The sequence below is a fragment of the Python bivittatus genome, unplaced genomic scaffold (assembly GCF_059951505.1).
Source record: "Python bivittatus isolate LINGU-HERP-01145 unplaced genomic scaffold, Pbiv_v1 ctg000430_np1212, whole genome shotgun sequence".
Taxonomy (NCBI): Eukaryota; Metazoa; Chordata; class Lepidosauria; order Squamata; family Pythonidae; genus Python; species Python bivittatus.
The window spans coordinates 4,365,607-4,387,666 of record NW_028277071.1 but is presented as its reverse complement, the minus strand read 5'-3'; the positions used below and the strand labels follow the sequence as shown (position 1 = coordinate 4,387,666).

General features: G+C 38.8%; 2 protein-coding genes across 2 annotated transcripts; both read right to left on the bottom strand.

Annotated features, from left to right (window-relative positions):
- Window positions 1-753: 753 nt before the first annotated feature.
- On the bottom strand, window positions 754-8,965 carry LOC112543069 (vomeronasal type-2 receptor 26-like). The gene is made up of 5 exons (XM_088144054.1): window positions 8,775-8,965; window positions 6,107-6,398; window positions 4,277-5,125; window positions 2,391-2,517; window positions 754-1,649 (listed from the first exon to the last, which is right to left on the bottom strand). Exons 1-5 carry the CDS (start codon window positions 8,963-8,965, stop codon window positions 754-756), a joined length of 2,355 nt encoding a protein of 784 aa, XP_088000180.1.
- Window positions 8,966-10,316: 1,351 nt separating this feature from the next.
- Window positions 10,317-18,402, bottom strand: LOC112543068 (vomeronasal type-2 receptor 26-like). The gene is made up of 5 exons (XM_088144094.1): window positions 18,133-18,402; window positions 14,629-15,483; window positions 12,798-13,025; window positions 12,149-12,275; window positions 10,317-11,212 (listed from the first exon to the last, which is right to left on the bottom strand). The coding sequence occupies exons 1-5, from the start codon at window positions 18,166-18,168 to the stop codon at window positions 10,317-10,319; spliced, it is 2,142 nt and encodes a 713-aa protein (XP_088000220.1). The 5' UTR covers window positions 18,169-18,402.
- Between the last annotated feature and the right edge of the window lie 3,658 nt (window positions 18,403-22,060).

Genomic DNA, 22,060 nt, shown 5'->3' with positions numbered 1-22,060 from the left:
TTAACTTCTTCCTTACTCATCATTTGGGCTTCTGACTTAATTTTTCACAAGTGTGTTTGCAGATCCTCATCCAAACCTGTGCTGCATGAACCCCCTGTGGGGCTTCCTTCAAAACTTGCTTTGCTTACAAATTACCCATTTCTCCCTCTCTTTTTTCCTTCTTTTCTCTTTTCTCTCCTTTTTCTTCCCATAGATTCTAAGTTCTCATTCAGATTTACTTATCTGATTTTGTGATCTCTGCTCATGTCCGACTTCTGGAGTTTATCCTTGCCAGATTCTCTCTCTCTCCTGCGTTGATTATTTAGGTCCTTAGATTCACATAATGGGCTGCTTATTCTGACCAGGGAGGATTAGCTGTTTGATGATCCCTCACATTTTCATTCACTCTCTCTTTCATAGTCCATGGGGGGGGGGGGCACAGATGTGGTCCTAAGACTGATGCCCAGCCCTGGGGAATGGCAGGGTAACTTAAAGGGGAAGCAAACAACCACCACTCAGAGTCAGTACCAGGGTTTTAAAGAAGAATGTATCCATCACCTATGACATAACAAAAACAATAAAAGTTCTATAAATTATAAAAAATATTCCATCCTCATCACCACAGTGCAAAGGCACAAAGGCTACAAAGGTCTTGCCACTTAAACATAACCCTACATCTAGTACTGACAGCACCCAGAATGGTACCTCTTTTGAGGACCTAACAGGATGGCAGACTCCTTTGGGGTTAGGGACTCACTAAAATAATTTTTCCTATCATTTTCTCCTTAGGTGCTTCCTGCTGTTCAACTCAGGCCTCAGTACAAGAATATAAATTTTGGGAGAAAAAATGCAGAACAATAAGCCAGCACTGGAGGCCAAGATGGAAAAGATCTCCACGGCCACCATGTATTTGCCCTTTGTGCTTAAATAAGTTGGAACAAAGGACACCCAGACACTGCAGAAGACCAACATGCTGAAGGTGATAAACTTGGCTTCATTGAAACTGTCAGGCAAGTTCCTGGCCAGGAAGGCCACCATGAAGCTGATGGTAGCCAGAAAGCCCAGAAAGCCCAGGGCACAGTAAAATATGGTGACAGATCCTTCATTACACTCCAGAATAATTTCTTCCATCATGGAGTGCATGTCAGCATCTGGAAAGGGGGGTGCAGTTACCAACCACACACTGTAAATCAAGGCTTGAATAAAGGAGCAGAAAAGAACAATGAAGCTGGCCAGTTGCTTGCCAGACCATTTTCTCATCCCAACTCCTGTTCTGATGTCCATGAAAGCGAGGACCACAATGATGGTCTTGGCCAAAACTGAAGAAATGGCTGTTGAGAAGATGATGCCGAAAGCTGTTTGTTGAAGGAGACACATAAGCTTTGTGGGTTGTCCAATGAACAGCAAAGTGCAAAGGAAAGAAAGCAAGAGGGAAATGAGGAGAACATAGCTGAGGTTCCGGTTGTTGGCTTTGATGATGGGAGTCTCCCTGTGCTTAACAAAGAGGTGAAGCACCAAAGCTGTGAGGAAAGAAAAGAAAAGGGCAAAAACAGTGAGTGTGATTCCCAAAGGTTCTTCAAATTTCAAGAAGCTAATAGCTTTTGGAAAGCAAAGATTCTGGTCCTTGTTGGGATGCTGAACATCCGGACACTGAAAACAGTCATCCAAGTCTGTTAAAAAAAAAAAAAAAAAGGAAGAAGAAGCTACTTAATAGACTACAGCTGTATGTATAACAACTGTATAATAAAATTTTGTACATAAGACTCATTCATGAAAAGAAAATGAGACAATAAAGAGCAATAACACTGATCACTGGATCACATTTCGAGGAACCTGAATGTATCATTATGTTTTGGTTGTCACCAAATATTGCTATTCTTTCTTTTTTTCATTTAGGTACCTAAAATACTGTAGCTTTGCTCATTGTTTTGTTTCTTTGTATGATTATAAAAAGGTACAATAAATACAGATTCCGCATTTCATTATCCTTTATCTAATATTTTTAATGCTTGTACTATAATGTTGCTGGTTTTAACTGCCAAGATTAAAATAAAATAAAGGTGTCCCACAGTCACCAAAATGATGAAAGACACATGAGTGAAGCTCCAACCTTTGTGTCCCAATCTCTGATGCAAGTATCTAAGTTGCCATTTTGTGTCATGACAACATGGTGTAGTTTTTGTCTTTTGCCCTCTCCCACAGAAACTTATAACTTCTTTCTAAATAATATGAGAGAAATGTGAATACGGCCAATGTGAAAAGAAAATAAGACCCATAAGTTGCTGTTCAAACTCCATGAGCTGCCAAACTTCAGTCTTCTATCAACACTTTTTAATGATTCCTCAAGATATTAGGAATGACATAAAGCTCCCAGGCTGTGCATGAATACATTTTTATACAGGAATTCTTACTCTTTAGATTAGAAATCTTCCCCTCTGGGCATCGATGGCAATTGTAGCAGCAAAATGGTTTCCCTTCAATCTTGGTCCGACTGTAACCAGAACTGCAATGGGCATTACACAGAGAAGGAGGGTGTCCCTGTCCGGAAACATGAGAGGAGAATCTTTTGTCCTTCCTTAAACAGACATTGCAGGTATCTGCCTACAGATTCTACCAAGAGATCTTTTACAAAAAGATTAATTGATGGTGGCCTTGAAAAGAGTTGTGCAATGAAAGAAATTCAAAGGGCCGATAAAGTGATGAGCACAGGTGAGTGTAAACATCACATTTGTCAACAACCACTTAAGGATGCTGGACATTCCCCCTCAAGACAATAATTTGATTTAAGGAGTTGTCCAGAGATGTGACCCTTTTTTTCCCCTTCAGATCAGTACCTTAGCAGAATCCAAGGTTGGATAAAAAAATAGACTGCTTTTGGCTTTAATTTCATGGAATTGTATAAAATTATACATGTAAGGTGACTTTGACAGATTTGGAGGGAAGTTGCATCTGGTCATTAATTCTGTTCTTTCAATACAGAAATACCCCAAATATTTGTTGCTCCTCACTCTATACCCTTGCACTGCAACAAGTCTTCAATAAAGCAGAGAAACCTGGGGAAACATCAACATGCTGTAGGCAGATTGTGTAATTCAGAAATTCAATTAAGAAGATGAAATGTAATTTTAAAATGGTGGAATGGGAAGAAATGAGACAAATACATTATGGGAAAATGACTGACACATCTTAGTAGGAGCTCTACCTGATTAAAAGCCTTGGGCCATTTGATCGCATCTTCAGAAATGGTGAAAAGTTTGCCAGGGGCATTCTCTGGTGCCGTTCTTCCAACTTTGACTCTTACGAAGGACTGATTTGGAAATGTGATCCAATTGATAATATCAAATCCTGCCATTAGTTCCCCTTTTGAACTAAAGGAAAGCATTTCTCCAACACTGTTGTTAAATGAAACACTTCTCAGGTATTGGTGAAGCTACATGAAAATGAGGGCAACAAATCAGCATCAGCATCATATTAAATAAATACAGTTACAATCAAATTGAATCTTAAAGACATTCTTTTGGTAAAAAGAAATAGTCTGGCACACAGATTTATCCCAGATATTGAAAATAGCCAATTTCAATTAATTCTTTCCAGTTTTCCTTCCCAGTGTTCTATTGCTGTTGAACTAGGGAATCTTAATTTTCTTTGCAGCAATTGTACTGGATTGTATGGGATAACTTCTAGACTGGGTCACTTACTTTAAGCAAATGGAATTTCCTACTCTGGCTACAGAGATACTAAGAGAATCTTTAGAATAACTATTTCCATTGCTCTCTAGAAGAATGCATGTTCCTTCACTGGCAGGAACAATTAAGGATTCATATCAAGTTCATCATAACCTTTTCCATCCAGTTAGTTCACAATAAATATTTCATAAGAAAAATAAAGGACAAAAAAGCTCTAATACTCATTCCTCCATCCAAATGTTAGGACAGAGTTAACTATATATTCTGAAGAAGGAAACATGTCAATATTCAGTAGTTTGCTAGCAACTTTATGCAAGGTTTCCCTGTTCATCCATCTAGCCAGACCATGCAATGAAGCAAAAAGAAAAGAAAAACCTTAAAAGGAAAAACATAAAAGAAATTAAGCTGATCATTATCTTAGTTCCTGTTATCAAGAATGGCTAATCAGCTTCAATGCTGCGTTAAGGCAGTCCTATGAACTGGGTGTGAAATGGCAGCCATGATACAGCTGTTGTCTGAATGTCCAAAATTCTCCACTGGGTACCAGTGCCTGGAGGTCCCAGAACCATGTTTACATGACTTCTGCTGCATTATTCATCTCAGGAAACTACCTGCCAGGGATGTTGCTTCAGAAGCTGCTGTCTCTGTTTCTCTTGTTTTGCTCCTTGTTTCACTGAGTGCACAGCGTGCAAAGCTTCTGCCACCACATGGACAGCATTGTAGACACTGTAGCTGTGGCTGGTCATGCTCATTTCAAAAATCAACCCAGGAAGATGCTCCAGGTTCTCCTCTCCAGTGCAGAGTTCTTCTGCCATTGTTTCTCCAGCGGCATTGGAGAAAGAACACTGAAATGCCTCTTTCCAGAAATCCCTGGAAAAACCATCATCCTGTTTAGATGTGAGCTTCCAGTGCTGAAGGAACTGATGGAATCCCAGCACTTCCTCACTGTGAACTGCAAAGGAGAGTGCACCATGCATGAAGTCCAAGGGCCAGCTTCGTTGAAAGGACATTGAAGTGAAATCCATCTGGGCTACAAAAATCCATACTATGGGTTTTATTAGGTTCTCCTCAAAGTCAGCCATATAAATCATTATCCTTAAAACCACCATAGTTTGAATTTCACCATGTACAACTACTATATTAGCAGTTGCTCCCATAATAATTCTTGTAGTTGTCTCTCCTTGTGCAACCATTTCAAAGATTTCGGTTGAAAAATTTACTTGTGGAAATGTTTCTATAAAGTCAAAGCAGATACCTCTCTGAGCAAACATGGGCAGTTCATTTTCTACAAATCTCTCCCCACTCTCATCATGAATGAAAATCACTCCAATCCACATCCACTGGAAATGGAGCAGTAGTTGGAGAATGCCCTTATATTGTTGGCTGATTTCTGGAAATATCTGGTGAAGGAAACCTCTCTGGTTTATGTCATTCACCACAGGGGAGGACCCGTATGCCAACTAAAGAATACAGCAAACAGTCAAGAAGTGTGTCTCAGATACTTTCTGAATACGATTAATTTGAGTACTTTCAACATTTCTGAATTGCTAGGCATGTCCCCAAGTGTTAACTGTTTTTCAGTGCAGACTTCATTCAAACTCAGTGATGATTTGGGGTTTGTGAATGTAATGGCAATGGATTTACCTTCTCCAAAATAAACAGAAGAAACTTTCCTCAGTACATGATCAGTAACATAAACCCCAGGTAATCTCATATTCATCCACAACATTTCCCCAGGAATGGAAGGACTTAAATTCTCTCCCCCTGATGTTTGTGGGGTGTGTAGAACTTTATGCTAATTGAAAGCTTGAACGGACTTTTCTTATGATATCTGTAGAATCATCTTTATTAATGTTCCCATGCATTCTGAAGATCATACTATCTAGTTTAGGTCCTTTGTAATGTAACACATAGCTGAAGAAAAACAGCATAAGAAAACAGCAACAAACCAAGAGAATCTAGATTCACTGCCTCGAGGAGTAGCAGTCACCTATCTTTGGTTAGTGCCTGCCTCCACTTCTGAGTACTACAGGGGATAGGGAATATGGCCAAAATGTTCTGTTCTTACTCAGAAACGTCCCGGTTTCCTTAACTGTTGCACATGTGTGTTTCTCTTTGGGAATGCAAAGTCTCTGAAATGACACCCAGTTTGCTTTTGAACTTAAGCTATATGAGCGGGATAATGGGAACTCAGTTGCATGTCAAATATGCATCACTCAACTCTTGGTCATATTTCTATTGCTAAGAAGAGGCATGAATGGTTGGTTTATTATTTTGGCTCATAAGCCAGGATCAGCAGCAAAAAGAGAGAGCTGCCCTGGAATAGGGTTGCTCTTCAAATAGGATCTGCCCCTTTTAATTCCATCCTAACTCCCTAATAGTATCAAAGTCATTTCTCAAAAATATTGGGTGCTTAACAGTATTGCAAGAAGACAGCTCACCTGTGGAATCTTGTAGATGGACAAAATGGGTGCCATGAAGAGACACGCATCAGCATTAGGTCCCCCAATAACTGCTGCTATATTACTCTGCACATCACACTTGTAGTTAGGGATAAACTTGCCCCATGTGGAGAGAAGTTCCAGTGAGGCAAGGTAAGTCCACTTGGCCTGGAAATTGCTGTTCAACACATGGAAGCCCAGCGTGGCATTAGGTAAGATCCTTGGACTGTCATTAATGGTCTCTATGGCAAATTGCAAGGCTAGCAGATGCTGGTAGTTCTGAGTTATTACTCTGCAATGAGAAGATTGCCTTTTTAATCATTAGATCTTACAACCTAAACAGATCACTGGCTCTCCATGGAACAAATTTCTTGGAACTTTCCTCTTCCTGGAAATAAACATTTAATAATAATACAAGAGGGGAGAGACTTTGATCAATTATTTTTTTTCTGTATTTATCCCAGATATTCAGTACATTACTTATTATTATTAATTGATCTCATAAATTATTTGTTTCTGCTTTAGTTGACCTAGAGATATTTATTCAAACCATCTGGAAGCTTTGCCCCTTCCATAGCTGTAACCAAGCTGCGAAAGAGTGAAATCACCCCCTGGAGTGAGCAGCCAATTTTCCCCTCCTGGGATCCAGACTTTTGGTGCTACCTGGAATGGAAGGTTCAAGCAGCCCCACGCTTTCCTTCATTGGAGCGTTTCTTTTATGAAAAGGGGACTGAAAGCCAGCATGTGCGTGGGTGTGTCAAGAAAGGGGTTAAGCCAGGGAGACAGCAGAGACTCAAGAATGAGAAAACCTCTAATGCAAAGGGAAGCAACTCAGCAGTAGTCTTCAGATAGGAAGAGAACATTTCAGTTCTTGGAGATGGGGGAGGAAAGAGCCTGCCGAGAATCTGCAAGCCTGCAAACCGAGCCAGGCCCCCTCCGTGCAGCAGCCCAGGGCGGAGCTCTACAAACCAGAACCAGGGGACTATGAGTGCTGGGTGGGAGGGGGGGACATCAACGCCCATTTGCAAGTCTATAAAGAGAGAGAAGGGTTTTCACATGCAAAATGGACTGAGATTGGCTAAAGAGATGAAGACCTGGGGAAAAGGAAAGATTTAACTGTCTAAGAAATAGTTAAGATAGGGAAACATTGTATCACAAACATAGGAATAGGTACATAGAAATAGAACATACTGTAGATATAAAAATTTATAGGTTAAGTAAGAATAAAAATAGATAGTAGAATAAGACAGGAGTTTAATTTTGCACAATAAAAGAGTCTTTGTGTCTATGTTCTACACCATATTTAGAAAAACCCTAACACACAAAGGGATATCACCCACTCTGAGTTCCATAATAAGCAGCAAGCATTGGAATACAACTTAGTGCTTGGAAGGGTTAATCCACCTCGCTCATTTGAACCCTGTACAATCTTGAATTTAATCCTGCTCTTTTATTAGACCATATGTAGCCCATTACCTCTTTAGACCTAATACCTTGTTATCAAAATGTATTCAAATCATTGAAAAAAGAAAATTGAGTTTTGGTAAAATGTTCATTTCAGTGTCAGCAATTCTACCTAGCTGAGCAATTCAGGTTTATTTTTTTTTCCCATCCAGAGAAATCTGTGGTTATTTTTCTCAGTAAGAAGTTGCCTTAAGTTCTAATTATTCCCTTTATTAGCTGTCCTTTGTGGGTAACTCTTCTGATCATGACCATCTGTTCCTGATTCTTCTAATGTTCATGCCCCCTTAGTTAACACTTCAATGAAGATTCCATGTTTTGTAACAGACTGAACATTTGAATATTAAACCTACTAATTTTTACTTCCACAATGCTAGAAGAGAGAAGACTATCAAATAATTGAAGTTGCCCTTCTGTAACAAGTCCTTTAAGCAAAGATTCATACATGAACCCCTTTGCAAAAAGCTCTGAGTGCAAAACAGCCAAGAAATTTGAAAACCCCAGAGGATAGCAAGCTGGTTTAAACAGGGATGCTTGGAGGCAAAAGAAAATTGCAAGCTGTTTATCAGCATGAGAGGAATGCTTACTGCTAAACACTCCCTCAAAGTTATTAATATCTTAAAAGTCAGTATCAATCTTTGCTGAACCATAACATAACAGCAGAATGAATTAGAATGCAGATTAGAAGAGTGATTTAATTGTTTTAAGAGCTAAAAATAAAAAAGATATGCAAATTTCAATGAATAGATACATAAATATTTACTCCTGGAAATTAAAAAGAAGATGAAATCTCTTTCTCAGAGAATCAGACTGCTCTCAGGATTGAGTGTGAGCTTCTCAAAATGTTTTGAATCAATGCTGTTCACTCCAATCACTTGGGAAGCCTGGATTTAATGGGAGTTTGTTGCAGGAGGAAGTAGTTGCTCCTTTGTTTCCATTAAACTTTCCTTTACTTACCTGGCATAAAAAAAAAAGTGGATTTTGACATGGAATTGCTCTCCATGCTCTATGTTTCAGTAAAACTCCTGAGTCTTATTATGGTTTAAGTAGAATTGTTATTATCTTTCCAGTAGGCATAGAATGACAGACAATGATGCAATGATGGCCCCCATTAATTCAGAGAGAACAACATCACTTGAGCATTAGACAGGACTTGCCAGGAGATGTAACGTGCTTACAAATCAAGGGAAAAGATCAAAGGCCTTACATGATATTGTCAAAGATCTCAAAAGAGGGATTCCTTTCAAAGGTTGCTGGAGTGGAAAATAGATAGATCTGAGAGAGAATGCCACCAATGATAAAGTCACCAGGATGGTGATGCTTGTGAAGAATAGAAAGAGGGAGACTTGTAGGGCATTTCACAGGAGGACTGTTACCAGCTTCTTCAAACATCAGCATCACTAGTATTGATGCCACAAACCTCACCATCTAGAATGATGATCTTTCTTCAAGATTTCTTGTCACATATACCTATCTTGTCAAGTTGGATATGTTGGAATGAAAAAACACTTATTTGATGTCTGGCCTTAATAAGAAATATAATCAAACAGATAAAATATTTTCTGTCCCTGTCTTAGGTCAGAATGGATATTAATAGCAAGTATTAGTCTTGGTTCAGTGTTTTGCTATCAATTATTTGGATTCTCCAGGGAGTTGTACAAGTAATTGTGCTTGGGTGGAAAATTATAGAGAAGAGAATAACGAGCATAATGTTGTTGCTCTATGAAGCTCACCCTGAAGAAAGAAAGAAAGAAAGAAAGAAAGAAAGAAAGAAAGAAAGAAAGAAAGAGGGAGGGAGGGAGGGAGGGAGGGAGGAGAAAAAAGAGAAGAGAAGAGAAGAGAAGAGAAGAGAAGAGAAGAGAAGAGAAGAGAAGAGAAGAGAAGAGAAGAGAAGATTTATCTGATCTCTACAGTTGACTCTCACAGATTTCCACCACAAGTTTTAATGCTTAAGAAGTAATCTAACTTCTCTTCACCACTGCAGTTTTCCCCAACCTCATGTTTTTAATTGTTGAGATTGTTATATGGTTTATGGTTAGTCATGTAGCTGTATTTTAGTCTTCTTATTGTATCTGTCAATTATAAGTCACTCAGATGGTTACAAGGTGTACTAAAAGAAATAAATGGAAAGAGGACATATAGCATTTGAGCTGAAGCATTATGCTGGCTGAATATTCATTTCCAGATGAAATTCCAAGAGTTGGTAGTTATCTTCAAAGCCCACACAGTTGAAGTACAGGGAAGTTGGTAGAATGTCCCTTTGTATATGCACCTCAACACTTCTTGAGATAATCTTCCAACACAACTTTCTGAACAGTCTTTTAATTCTTAAATTTGTTAATTATAACAATTACCTATTTATTTTTCATTATTTCATTTGCTAATATAATAGTTCTAATAGCAATCTGAAATTTGTGGTTCATTGTAAACAGCTGAGAAACTTCAATAATCAGTAGGAGAACATGTTAAATGGATGAGGATTATAATAAATAAGCTGCCCTTTGATTGTAACTTTCGCCTTCTTAGCTGTTCCCTATTATTCACTTCAGGCCTCACTACAATAATATAGCATTTAGAAGAAAGGATGCAAACTAATAATCTAAGATGAAAAACAATGAGGATTTATCACTATGGACTTAAGGTAAAGTCTGGATTATGACATGCCAGACAGATTCCTCATCACTTCCCTTTCGATGAAATAGTGACCTAGTTTTCCTGCATAGTGCTTTATCTTTTGCAATTTTTAAAGTTACCTTCTTCTTAGCTGATTCCTACTATTCAGTTCAGGCCTAACAACAATAATATAGCATTTTGGGGAAAAAATGCAGAACAATAAGCCAGCACTGGAGGCCAAGATGGAAAAGATCTCCACGGTCACCATGTATTTCCCCTTTGTGCTTAAATAAGTGGGAACAAAGGACACCCAGACACTGCAGAACACCAACATGCTGAAGGTGATAAACTTGGCTTCATTGAAACTGTCAGGCAACTTTCTGGCCAGGAAGGCCACCGTGAAGCTGATGGTTGCCAGAAAGCCCAGAAAGCCCAAGACACAGTAAAACATGGGGACAGATCCTTCGTTACACTCCAGGATAATTTTTTCCATCATTGTATGCATGTCTGCATTTGGAAAGGGAGGGGCAGTTACCAACCATACAGTAATAATCAAGGCTTGAGTAAAGGAGCAGGAAAGGACAATGGAGCTGGCCCGTTGCTTCCTAGACCATTTTCTCATCCCAGCTCCTGGTGTGGTGACCATGAAGGCAAGGACCACAATGATGGTCTTGGCCAAAACGGATGAAACGGCTATTGAAAAGATGATGCCGAAAGCTGTTTGTCGAAGGAAACACATAAGTTTTGTGGGTTGTCCAATGAAGAGCAAAGTACAAAGGAAAGAAAGCAAGAGGGAAATGAGGAGAACATAGCTGAGGTTCCGGTTGTTGGCTTTGACGATGGGAGTCTCCCTGTGCTTAATGAAGAGGCGAAGCACCAAAGCTGTGAGGAAAGAAAAGAGGAGCGCAAAACCAACTAGTATGATTCCTAAAGGTTCTTCAAATGAGAGGAAGGTAATATCTTTTGGAAGGCACAGATTCTTCTCCTTGTTGGGATAATGATCTTCTGGACATTCAAAACAGTCATCCATATCTGTGAAGGAAACATGCTTTATGAAACACAGTCACTCTTTGAATAACTTCTTTTAACTGAGTTGGAATCATGACATCTGAGAGGAATTGCCAGATGAACAGGAGTTATTCCATGGTTTGGATGACAGCATTTAAGGAAAGCTAGCCTTTCTGCACCAATCACATGCTTTGCTCTGCTTTCTTCCCTCAATATAATGAGAGCAACTGGCATCTTTATTTCTAATTGCATTTCTTTTCTTTTCTGTGTGGGGACATATGGAAACCAGAATATATCTTATTGTCTTTCTTTTTTCACCTCAAATACAAATGCCATACACACAAAGCTGAATCTTATATTCTGCTGTCTCTCCCTGGCCACTTGGCCGGGCAGGCCATACATTCTTAGAATAGTTGGGAGCTACAAGCAAAAATATTTGTATAAATATTAATGCCCATGTTTTGCAAGGAAATTTATCTATGGTATCTATTGATCTCTCTCTCTCTCTCTCTCTCTCTTCATCCATCCATCCATCCATCCATCCATCCATCCATCCATCCATCTATCTAGTGTAACATTCTTCCCATCAATTTTTTCCTCAGTCTCTAACTACAATCTCAATATTTGTACTATACTTTGAAAGATAAACATTGGAGGTTATTGTTAGTCATTTCATCTATTTATTTGTTTTTGAGTCTCTAAAGTCTTTTTGGCTTGCTGTGTAATGTGTTTCTACTAAATAATTTCTGACCTTTAAATCTTTGTTTAGAATCTTCTTTTCAATCTTTGCAGTTGTAAATAATACTGCATAAGCATTATTTACAACTTATTTTAATTTGTTTAAAAAAAGCCCAGTAAGAGGTAAGTAAGAGGCCAGATGCCATTGGGGGACTGGTGGATCTTTGAAGTTAGATATCTTATTCTCAGGCAAATCAACAATCTCCATATAACATAGGTTACCATTCTCGTTTGAAATCTTCCCTTCTGGACATGAATGGCAATCATAACAACAAAATGGTTTCCCCTCAATCTTGGTTTTACTATAACCAGAATGGCAGTTGTCGTTACACAGGGAAATGGGGCGAACCTGTGCAGAAATGGGAGAGATGAGAATGTATCATTATTTAGAAGATTCGCTTTGCAATTTGGGGGGTCTACCGTGGTGTTTTGTTTTTTTGTTTTTTGGTTCCTTTGAGTCAGTTCTGTTGGCAAGATTTCAGAAGTGGTTTGCCCTTGCCTTTGTCTTCCTAGGGCTGAGGGAGGGGGATTGGTGCACAGTCACCCAGCTGGCTTCATGCCCAAAGCAGGACTAGAACTCATGGTCTTCCGTTTGTAGCCTGATGTCTTAACCACTACACCAAACAGGTTCTCTTCTACCATGTGTTATAGGTTATAAATTGATGATGGCTTGGCACAGGTGTGTAAGTGTGACTCCAACAATTACAATAAAATGAAAATAACATTTAGAAAGGTCTTGGTTTCAGAAGCATTGGCGATTTCACCTGCCCACCTGTTCATTTGGAGGGAAATTCTCTCTTTGATACTACTGTTCCTCTCTAAATTTTGAGGCCTCAGAAAATAGTCTAATGAATCCTGCTATGAACATCACCTGGTTGAAATAGTTGGGCCATATAATGGTATCCTCAGAGATGGTGAATAGTTTCCCTGGGGAACTCGGTGATGCTACTCTTCCAACCTTTACTCTCTGGAAGGACTGATTAGGAAATGTGACCCAATTGATAATATCAAATCCAGCTATTAATTCTCCATTTGAACCAAAGGAGAAGGATTCTCCAACACTGTTGTTAAACGAGTTGCTTTCCAGATAGTGGTGAAGCTAAATTGGAACAGGAAGAAAAGTAGTAATTGTAAGAAGGACAAGAACTCCAGGAATAACAATCCAATCATACTTTTAAGAGTTGTATCATTTTACATAAATAAAATGTGTTATTAACATATCATGTTAGGAGTTTATTCTGTTCCTTCTTGGATGTCTCCATTTAAGTTCTCATGTGCCTGGAGGATTTTTAGGGGGGTGACATATAACATCTTATATTTCAGTAGCTCAATTAAATGGCTCTGGAAAACTACCTAAAAACAGAGATGTAATGAAAGAGATGAGAACACAACACAATCTGATGGAAAGACCCTTCACAAAATGATGAATTACATCAGTTCAAGGGACAATAACTTATTGATGCATCTAAAATTAGATTTATATGCCAGTCATGGATTTTGCCATGACTTGGATCATTTGCAGCATGCTCCTATGTCTTTTGTAGGATTGTGGTTTCTGCCACTTCCCTTTTCCTCTCTGATCCTGAACCCATTTGAAGATACACTTGGGGGAAAGTTAATTTGGCCAGGGAATTATTTGTTTTTTGTTTTTTAGAAGAACCCTGCAAGGTGCGGGTTCCAATGGAAAGCTGTGAAATATATGCTGCTACATAATCAAAAGAAGAATAAGAAATGTCTGTTTGTTTAATTTGTGTGTGTGTTTATGGGTGTGTGATTGTGCCTTCAAGTCAGGTTGACTCCTGGTGACTGCTTGGACAGGTCCCTGCAGTTGTCTTGGCACGATTTTGGAATTGGTTTGCCATTGCCTGGTACCTAGGGTTGAGAGAGAGTGACCAGTACCTAACACAGGGCTGGAATTCGTGGTCTCGCTGTTTATAGCCTGGTGCATCAACCACTACACCAAACTGGATCTCATTTGTTTACTTGTTGTTGTTGTTTAGTCGTTAAGTCGTGTCCGACTCTTCGTGACCCCATGAACCATATTGCGCTAGGCCTTCCTGTCCTTTACTGCCTCCCTGAGTTTGCTCAGTTTCATGCTCAATTTGTTTACTACAAGTGTTTTTATGCCACTTCAGTCATCAAGACTTGAAGCTGCTCAGAGCAGTATTACTCATGAAAGTTGCCTCCAGTCAAGTCGCAGTTGAAATCCCAAATCTGTCATTCCACTTTATAGTCAGAGTTACGGTCTGGATGGTGGACAGATTTGGTATTAGTCACTGTAGTCTATACGTTTTTTGCAGAACTGAATGGAGGAGGATGCTCCTCCTGGTCCTGTTGGACACCTTGACAGCCTGTGCTAATATTGATAATTTGTCCTTTGGGCCTGACTGTGAAAGCTGGGGATTGGAGGAACTGTTTTATGGAGGATTGGTTCCTTTTGTAATAAAAAGGAGGAAGGTTTGGTCCCATTTTCCATATGTTGTAGGTGCTACAAGGTTTTGTCCTCTCATCTCTAGTCTTTAAAATTTATATGAAGCTCCTAGAGGAGATTGTCAGTCTGGAGTGCAACATAATCAGTACCCTGATAATAGTCAGCAGCTTTACATTGCTGTAACAGCCTGGAGTGTGTGTCTCAGTCGGGGAATATTGCTGTAGCTTGAGAAGAATTGGGGTTTCTTGTATTGATATTCATAAGAAGTTACCTTCCATGGTTGCCGATTGAGAAGCTCCCTTCTTCCTTCATCCCTTCCTGTTCTTTTGTTCACTGTCAAGGAACGCACAGCATGCAAGCCATTTGCCACTGCATGAACTGCATTATAGAGGCTATAGCTGTGGCTGGTCATGCTCATTTCAAACACAGACCCAGGAAGAGTTTCTAACTTCTCCTCTCCAGTGCAGATTTCCCCTGACTTCATTTCTACATTGGAATTGGAGAAAGAGCACTGAAATGCTTCTTCCCAGAAATCCCTGAAAAAACCATCTTCTTTTTCTGATGGAAGCTTTCTGAATCGAAGGAATTGGTGGAAGCTAAATACTTCTTTGGTGTGAACTGCAAGAGAGAGAGCGCCATGGATGAAGCCCATGTCCCAGCTCCGTAGTAATGGAAGTGAAGTGAAATCCATTTGGGCTGTGAAAATCCATACTTTGGCCTTCATTGGTATTTCATGAAATTCTGAGAACTGAAGCATCATTCTTAAAACCATAATACTTTGAATTTCACCATGTACAACCACTACATTGGCTGTCTTTCCCATAACAATGCCGATTGTCTTCAGTCCTTCCAATGCTATTGGGTTAATTTCTGAGGAAAAACCTATTTGTGGAAATGTTTCCACAAAATCAAAGCAGATACTTTCCTGGGCAAAAATGGGCAGCACATTTTTCACAAAGCTCTCTCCACTGTCATCATTTACATATATAACACCTATCCATGTCCACTGGAAATATAGCAATAGCTGGAGAATCCCCTTGTAGTGATGGTCAAGATTTGGGAATAGCTGATGAAGGAAAACGCCCTGGGATTTGTCATTCATCACCGGAGCTGAACCATATGCAAACTAAAGAAATAGTAATAGTAATAGTAATAATAATTTAATATTAATAATTCATTATTAATAATATGATTATAATTATAATAATAGCTGCTGCAAGAAGATCACACAGACTGACTACAAACAATGGCATGACATAATAGCATGGTGCATTGAAACATCTGCAAGAAATACCATTTGCCTGAAAGCAAGAACTGGTGGGACCACAAAAAACAAGAAGTAATAGAAAATGAAGAAGTTAAGGTGCTCTGGGACTTCGGAATTCAAACAGAAAAGCACCTCCCACAAAATACCCCAGACTTAACTGTTGATAAGAAAGATAAAAAAAGTCTGGAGAGTGACGTTGTAATACCTGGAGACAGCAGTATAGAAGAGAAAGAACTGGAGAAAAACACAGTATACAAAGATCTGCAAATACAAATAAAATGAGTATGGGAAAAGAAAGCAAAGATAGTACCAATAGTAATAGGCACCTTGGGTGCAATCCCCGAACATCTAGAGCACCACTTGAACACCATCGGCATTGACAAAATCACCACCAGTCAATTGCAAAGATAGCTTTACTTGGAACTGCCTACATCCTGCAATGATACCTTTAACACCATCAAACATCTGGCTATCCCAAGTCCTCAGGAAATACTCGACAGGTGGATAAAAATGCCAAATCCAGTCTAAACATCTGGCTGACTGTGCAACCAACAATAATAATTGATAATATGGAGATACTTTCTAGTATAGAATGTGTTGAAGTAGAACTGATATCTTGGGCATAAACCTGCATGGCTTGGTCTTGAGGCTACTTCAGGACCTCCTTCTTCAACTAGAATCAACCATTCTCTCTGAACATGCTAGGAAAAAATGATCATGATCTCCACCTATTCTGAATTCAGGCAGGTGAGACCAGGAGAAGGAATCTCCCTGTGATAATCCCTGTCCTATCAAACTGTATTCCTGTACTAGTGAGTCTTTCCCCAACCTTTTTGACCTTCTGGGAACAAGTTAAGATGGAGCTTTAAGTAACTGAGAAAATGCTATCATTTATTAGGTATAATTGCTCTACTTTTAAATGGAATATTATTTTTCTGATTTTACTTTTATCCATATGGTTTGCTCTATACAGTGGAAGTTTTATGGGCTTTTTACACCTCTAAGAAACTTATGATTACAGTGGTATGAAATTCTAAATATGTAAATGAATAAATAAATAAAGCTTGAACTGATTTCCAATCAGAAGTTGAAAGAGCTGAAATTGTATTCTTGATTTCTACTACATACTCAATAGATAGCCAGTAGATAGAAGAAGAATCTTAACCTCATGTTGTACTATGTGGGTGGTTTTGGTGTGTTCCTGGGAGAGATTAGCAAATACTTGGAGTGTGTGCTAAGAGGATATCCTCATAGCTGGGTCACAGAAGGTGTAAAGATCATCTCAGATGCCCAGCTAAAGCCTTAGATCTGCCAGTGAAGATACTGAAGTGGTAGATAACGTCTCCCTTTTATGATTATCAGTAGGAAAAGAACCAGCAGTCAAGAAATATGCTGCAGACTGGCACATGGTATGTTAGCAATTAAGATGTTAGAAAAGATATTCAGATGCTATGATGTGTCTACAGTTACAAAGATCAGGCAATGTTCTTCCCTGTAACACTGTAGAGTTACAAGTTACTGTAGAGTTGGACTTTAAAAAAGGATAGACAGAATAATTGACACTTTTGACCTTTGGTGTCAGAGAACTTCCAAGAATATCATTGATAGCACCCCCTCCGCACCCAAAAATGAATTGCAGAACAAATCAATCTAGGCTTCTCACTCAAGGCTTAAATCATCGTATTTGGGACACACTGTGCTGTCTTATAAAGTCTGTAATGATGGAAATGGTGAAGGAAAGAGAAGAAAAAACATCAGTAGCAAGGTGGGTAGACTGCATTACAGCAGCAATGGATTCACCTTTGGAAGATATGTAGGGCCAGGTTGGGAATGGATCATCCTGGAAAAGGTCTCTCTCTGTGGTCTCAATGAGTCAACAGCAACTTGATGGTACATAATCAATCAATCAATCAATCAATCAATCAATCAATCAGAATGGGTGTCATAAGTGACATAGTGTAACTTTGTTCCTTAATACACAGAGATTGGAAAGCCTTAAATGACTTAAGATAGGTTGATAAGGAGCAGCTTAAAGACTGATCAGTGTTGTCACTGTCATTTAGAAGAACATTAGGGCAGTCTCTGAATGCCACAAAAGGCAGAAAGCAGGGGCAGAAATTCCCCTTTCTCTGCTGCCTTTTTTTTCTAATTAAGGATAACTGGATTGCTTTGGTTTTAAAATATGTCAATGAAGATTCTGAGATTTGGTTCAGCACATGAAAATGTGCTATGTGGCATCTGACCAGCTCAAGTATATAGATAAATCATCAAATCAAAAGATAGAAGACCCATTAGTTATTTTGACTGATGAGTCAGAATTCTAAGAAGGGTTAAATGTTTTCCCTTCAGGAGACATCCCTTTCTCTTCTTTTTCAGAAACAAAAACGAACAAACAAGCCAAAAAACCCCAAAACCTTATTTTCTAAATGAAGGAAAAACCATATATAAAATGCAAAACGAAAAACACACACACGCTTTTCAACTGTTATTTGAATGAAGGCAACTCACCTGTGGAACTTTGTAGTTGCACAGAATGGTTGCCATAAACAGGCACACATTAGCATTAGGGCCACCAATAACAGTGGCTACATTAGCCTGGACATCACACTTATAATTAGGGATGAATTTGCCCCGTGTAGAGATCAGTTCCACTGAGGCACGATAAGTCCACCTTGCCCGGAAATTGCTGTTCAAAATATGGAACCCCAAGGTGACATTAGGTAAGATCCTTGGATTTTCATTAATCGTTTCTACTGCAAATTGCAAGGCCAGAATATGTTGGTAGTTCTGAGTTAATACACTGCAAGGAACACAGGGACGATGTTTCAATTCAACAAATGAATAAAATACATGAATTGCTATTAGCTAGATTGCACTTCCATGCCACAAAGGAGAGAGAGAAGAAAACTCGCTATGAATTTCTAAATGTTGGAATATACTCTCAATTCTATCACATTTTGAAACAACTCTTGGTCATCTGCACAGTGGCATAGCTAGTATCCAAATCAATTTTAAACATTTCTAATTGTGTTGATGTTGCCTTTCAAATGTCTTGGATGGATCTTAAAGAAGAATGTATAATGTGTGCATAACTTTTTCTAGAACTTTATTGTGATCAGTGACCAGTCACATGTGACAAAAGGACATAAGACCAAACTATTTTTTTTCATAGTTACAAACCTAAAAGCATGATGCTTTTTTGCAGAAAGAAATGGCTACTATAATAAATTTGGCAAGTCTTCTGGAGAGGTTAAGGTTCTACTCCAATAATATATAGAAAATAAAATCATCCTCAGAACAGGTGGAACTTCTGTTAGGAAGTGGAGTTATTAAGGTTGCTATAGAAAGGACATCAAAGGAACGTGTGGGCAAGAGCCTCAGGTTCCATCAAATCAAAAGGGCCAGTTTGCTCTGCAAAAGCTGTTTTGTTATACTTTCCTTCCAACATTACAAATGGGAAGACATTAAAGTGGGCCAAAGAGAGACCTCCGCAGTGTGTTGGACATGTAATATTGGATAGGTAACATTCTGGTATAAAGGGCTCTTTTTATTCTTCTGCCAATATCTAGGGTGGAATGAAATACTTGAGATTTGTATCAAACACTGTTCTAAAGGACCTTTGTAAGAGAATTTTTAAAAACCAAATGACATTTTTTTAATGACGAGGAAGTGAACTCCAGCATGTTATATAAGGAAAATTACACCTAGTATATAATGTTTCTTCCCCATCCAAACTAAATTTAGATAATGTCTGCATAATTAGAGCAAGAAATAGTTATCTATGCTTGGTCTACACTAGATGAATGTTATTTCCTGTTCCTATTATCAATACAGCTGGCTGCTGGGGTTGCTGCTAGTATTAATCTAGATATAAACTTAGTGATAAAATTTCAGAAGATCTCACCTCCCTGCAATCAAGGGGTTTAAAAATGAGTGAGGGAGAAAACAGAACCAAACTCCACTGTGCAAAGCCTAAACTGTTCCAGGACATCCAATCCAGAATTAAGATATGGAAATCCATTGTTAGGGATTAACTAGAAAGCTGAAGTATAGAAAATATGGAAATATCCACATTAGATTAGTGAAACTCTGTAACTTTAACCTAGCCAGTTAAGATCTTGTAATAGGTACATATATAAACGGGGGGGGGGGGGGGATCATATATAAACTGCATGTCTTTAAGATCATTCAGCTTCCTGTGGATTTCCTAGCCAAATAATAGGCTCTCTCTACTGTATTCAGAGGAAGCTGTTCCCAGCAATATGTGAAGCCTAAGAAGGACACGTGCCCCATTGTTTCTATTCAATGTAGCATTTTTATATGACATAACAGCTATATAAAATAGGAGATGGCTTACATGTCATCACCACCAATATCATGTGTGTAAGTCTTGATGAGAATCCTCATCTTCATATGATAAACCTAACAACTGTCAAAAGGAAAAGCAAGGAGTTTCTTAGAAAGACAGTATTGCAATTAAGTCTCCTAAGAATTCAGACAGATGAATATCGGTGTCAGTTAGGCTGGCTCGCTAAGGATATAATGTGATACCAAAACAAAGGAAAACATAGTCTAGCTTACTTGGTGAAATCATGTACTTCAGAAGAAGGATCTTCTTCAAAGGTTAATAGATTGGAAAATACATAAATCTGAGAAAGAATGCCTCCAATGATAAAGTCGCCAGGATAATAGTACTTGTGAAGAATAGAAAGAGGCTGACTCATGGGACATTTCACAGAAGGACTGTTCTGAACAATCTGAAGTGTCAACATCCCAACAACTAATGCCACAAACACCACCATCTTGCCTTCAAATCTTGCATCTAGATTCCAAATCACATATATCTACTTTGGTATTTAAATCAGGCACACTGACTACAGTACACTTAATTTTGAAGCCTTGTCTGGACAATTACGATTAGTGGAAAGATGAAATATTTCTAGGCACCTATTAACCTTGTTATTCCTGTATGGTGTGTGTGTGTGTATGTTTAATGTAGAAATAATCACGGTTGATTTTATAATTACAGAGGAAATAATCACCTATGGAAACAGACTTGTTTGGAACATCACTGAGGAAAATATTGTCCACTATGCTTTTGCAACGAAATAGTCATCCAAAAGATGGTACTAGAAAAGTAAACACACGAAGTAGGTTTTGTTGAATGCATTATGTCTGGGCAAAGAAAGCCACAGGGAGGCTGGCAATGACCAATAAGCCCATAAAATTCAGGACAAAGCACTAATCAGTAAGAACAATAAGCCTGTTCTTGAGGTCAAGAAAAGAGTCTTTTCTGTTCCCTTAGGATGAAGACATGTTTGATGCTAACAAGACAGAGGACCTTTTTGGAAGTTATACCATTCTGACTCCTGTGTCCCTTATACCTGAGTTGACATAGTCTCTGGAGGTCCCCCCTTATTAATAAATGCTTTATTTTAGGTCATTACTGCTTTGATATGCTAAAGTTTGCTTAAATGCAAAGTTTGAGTTATGGAGCTATCTCTGTGTTGTACAATATTGTATATTGTAATGGATGGGCAGGTAATCCTCATCAAACTTTCTCAGACTAGGGAGGGAGGGAGGGAGGGAGGGAGGGAAGGAAGGAAGGAAGGAAGGAAGGAAGGAAGGAAGGAAGGAAGGAAGGAAGGAAGGAAGGAAGGAAGGAAGGAAGGAAGGAAACAAGAGGGCTAAAGCATCTTAATACAGTTTCCAAGATTCTAGCTCTTTCCCCTAATTCTTCCTGATAGAAGCTTGTATGAGACTTTCTTCCTTGATCATATCCTGAAATTCAGCACTTGACAATGTCTGACCTGTTTTAAAACAGTTCTCAACCATGGTCTACATATGCTTGGCCCAGAAAACGCCATGACTAAAGTAAAATAGGAAAGGCTTGACTTAAATTTGCACAAGGAGAGGTCCAAATCTTCACATCACACCTACAGAGACTTTAGTGGTACCTCATATGCCATTCCTAAACATCTTGACAACACAATCTCCAGTTTCACACTGGAGAGATTTGATGTCATGTTTTTCAAAGGTGATGGAGGGGAGATTCAATAAAAGACATAAGTATTCATGAGCTAGAATTCACTTCATCAGAGACATAAAATGGTTACTTTGATGTAGGATTTAAAGTGGGATGAGATGAGGTGGGAGAATGAAAAAGGAAGAGAAAGAGAAGTTGGTTCTGAAGATGCAGGTTATGTGTGAGTCTGATTACAAGTACTGTTGAAGGCCTGTGAAAGTGCTGTTGACTTTTTCCTTGCTTCTTCTCTGTATCCTGCTCTTAAGTTATGCTAAAGTTTACGTTATGCTCTTCTTCAAGCATTACTTCTGCTTCCTTCTATTTTTTTTTCTTTTTGATCATTTATCAGGTGTAATTGACAACTGATCTCTGGTCATAAATATGTACAGGAACTGCAAGTATCATAGGAAG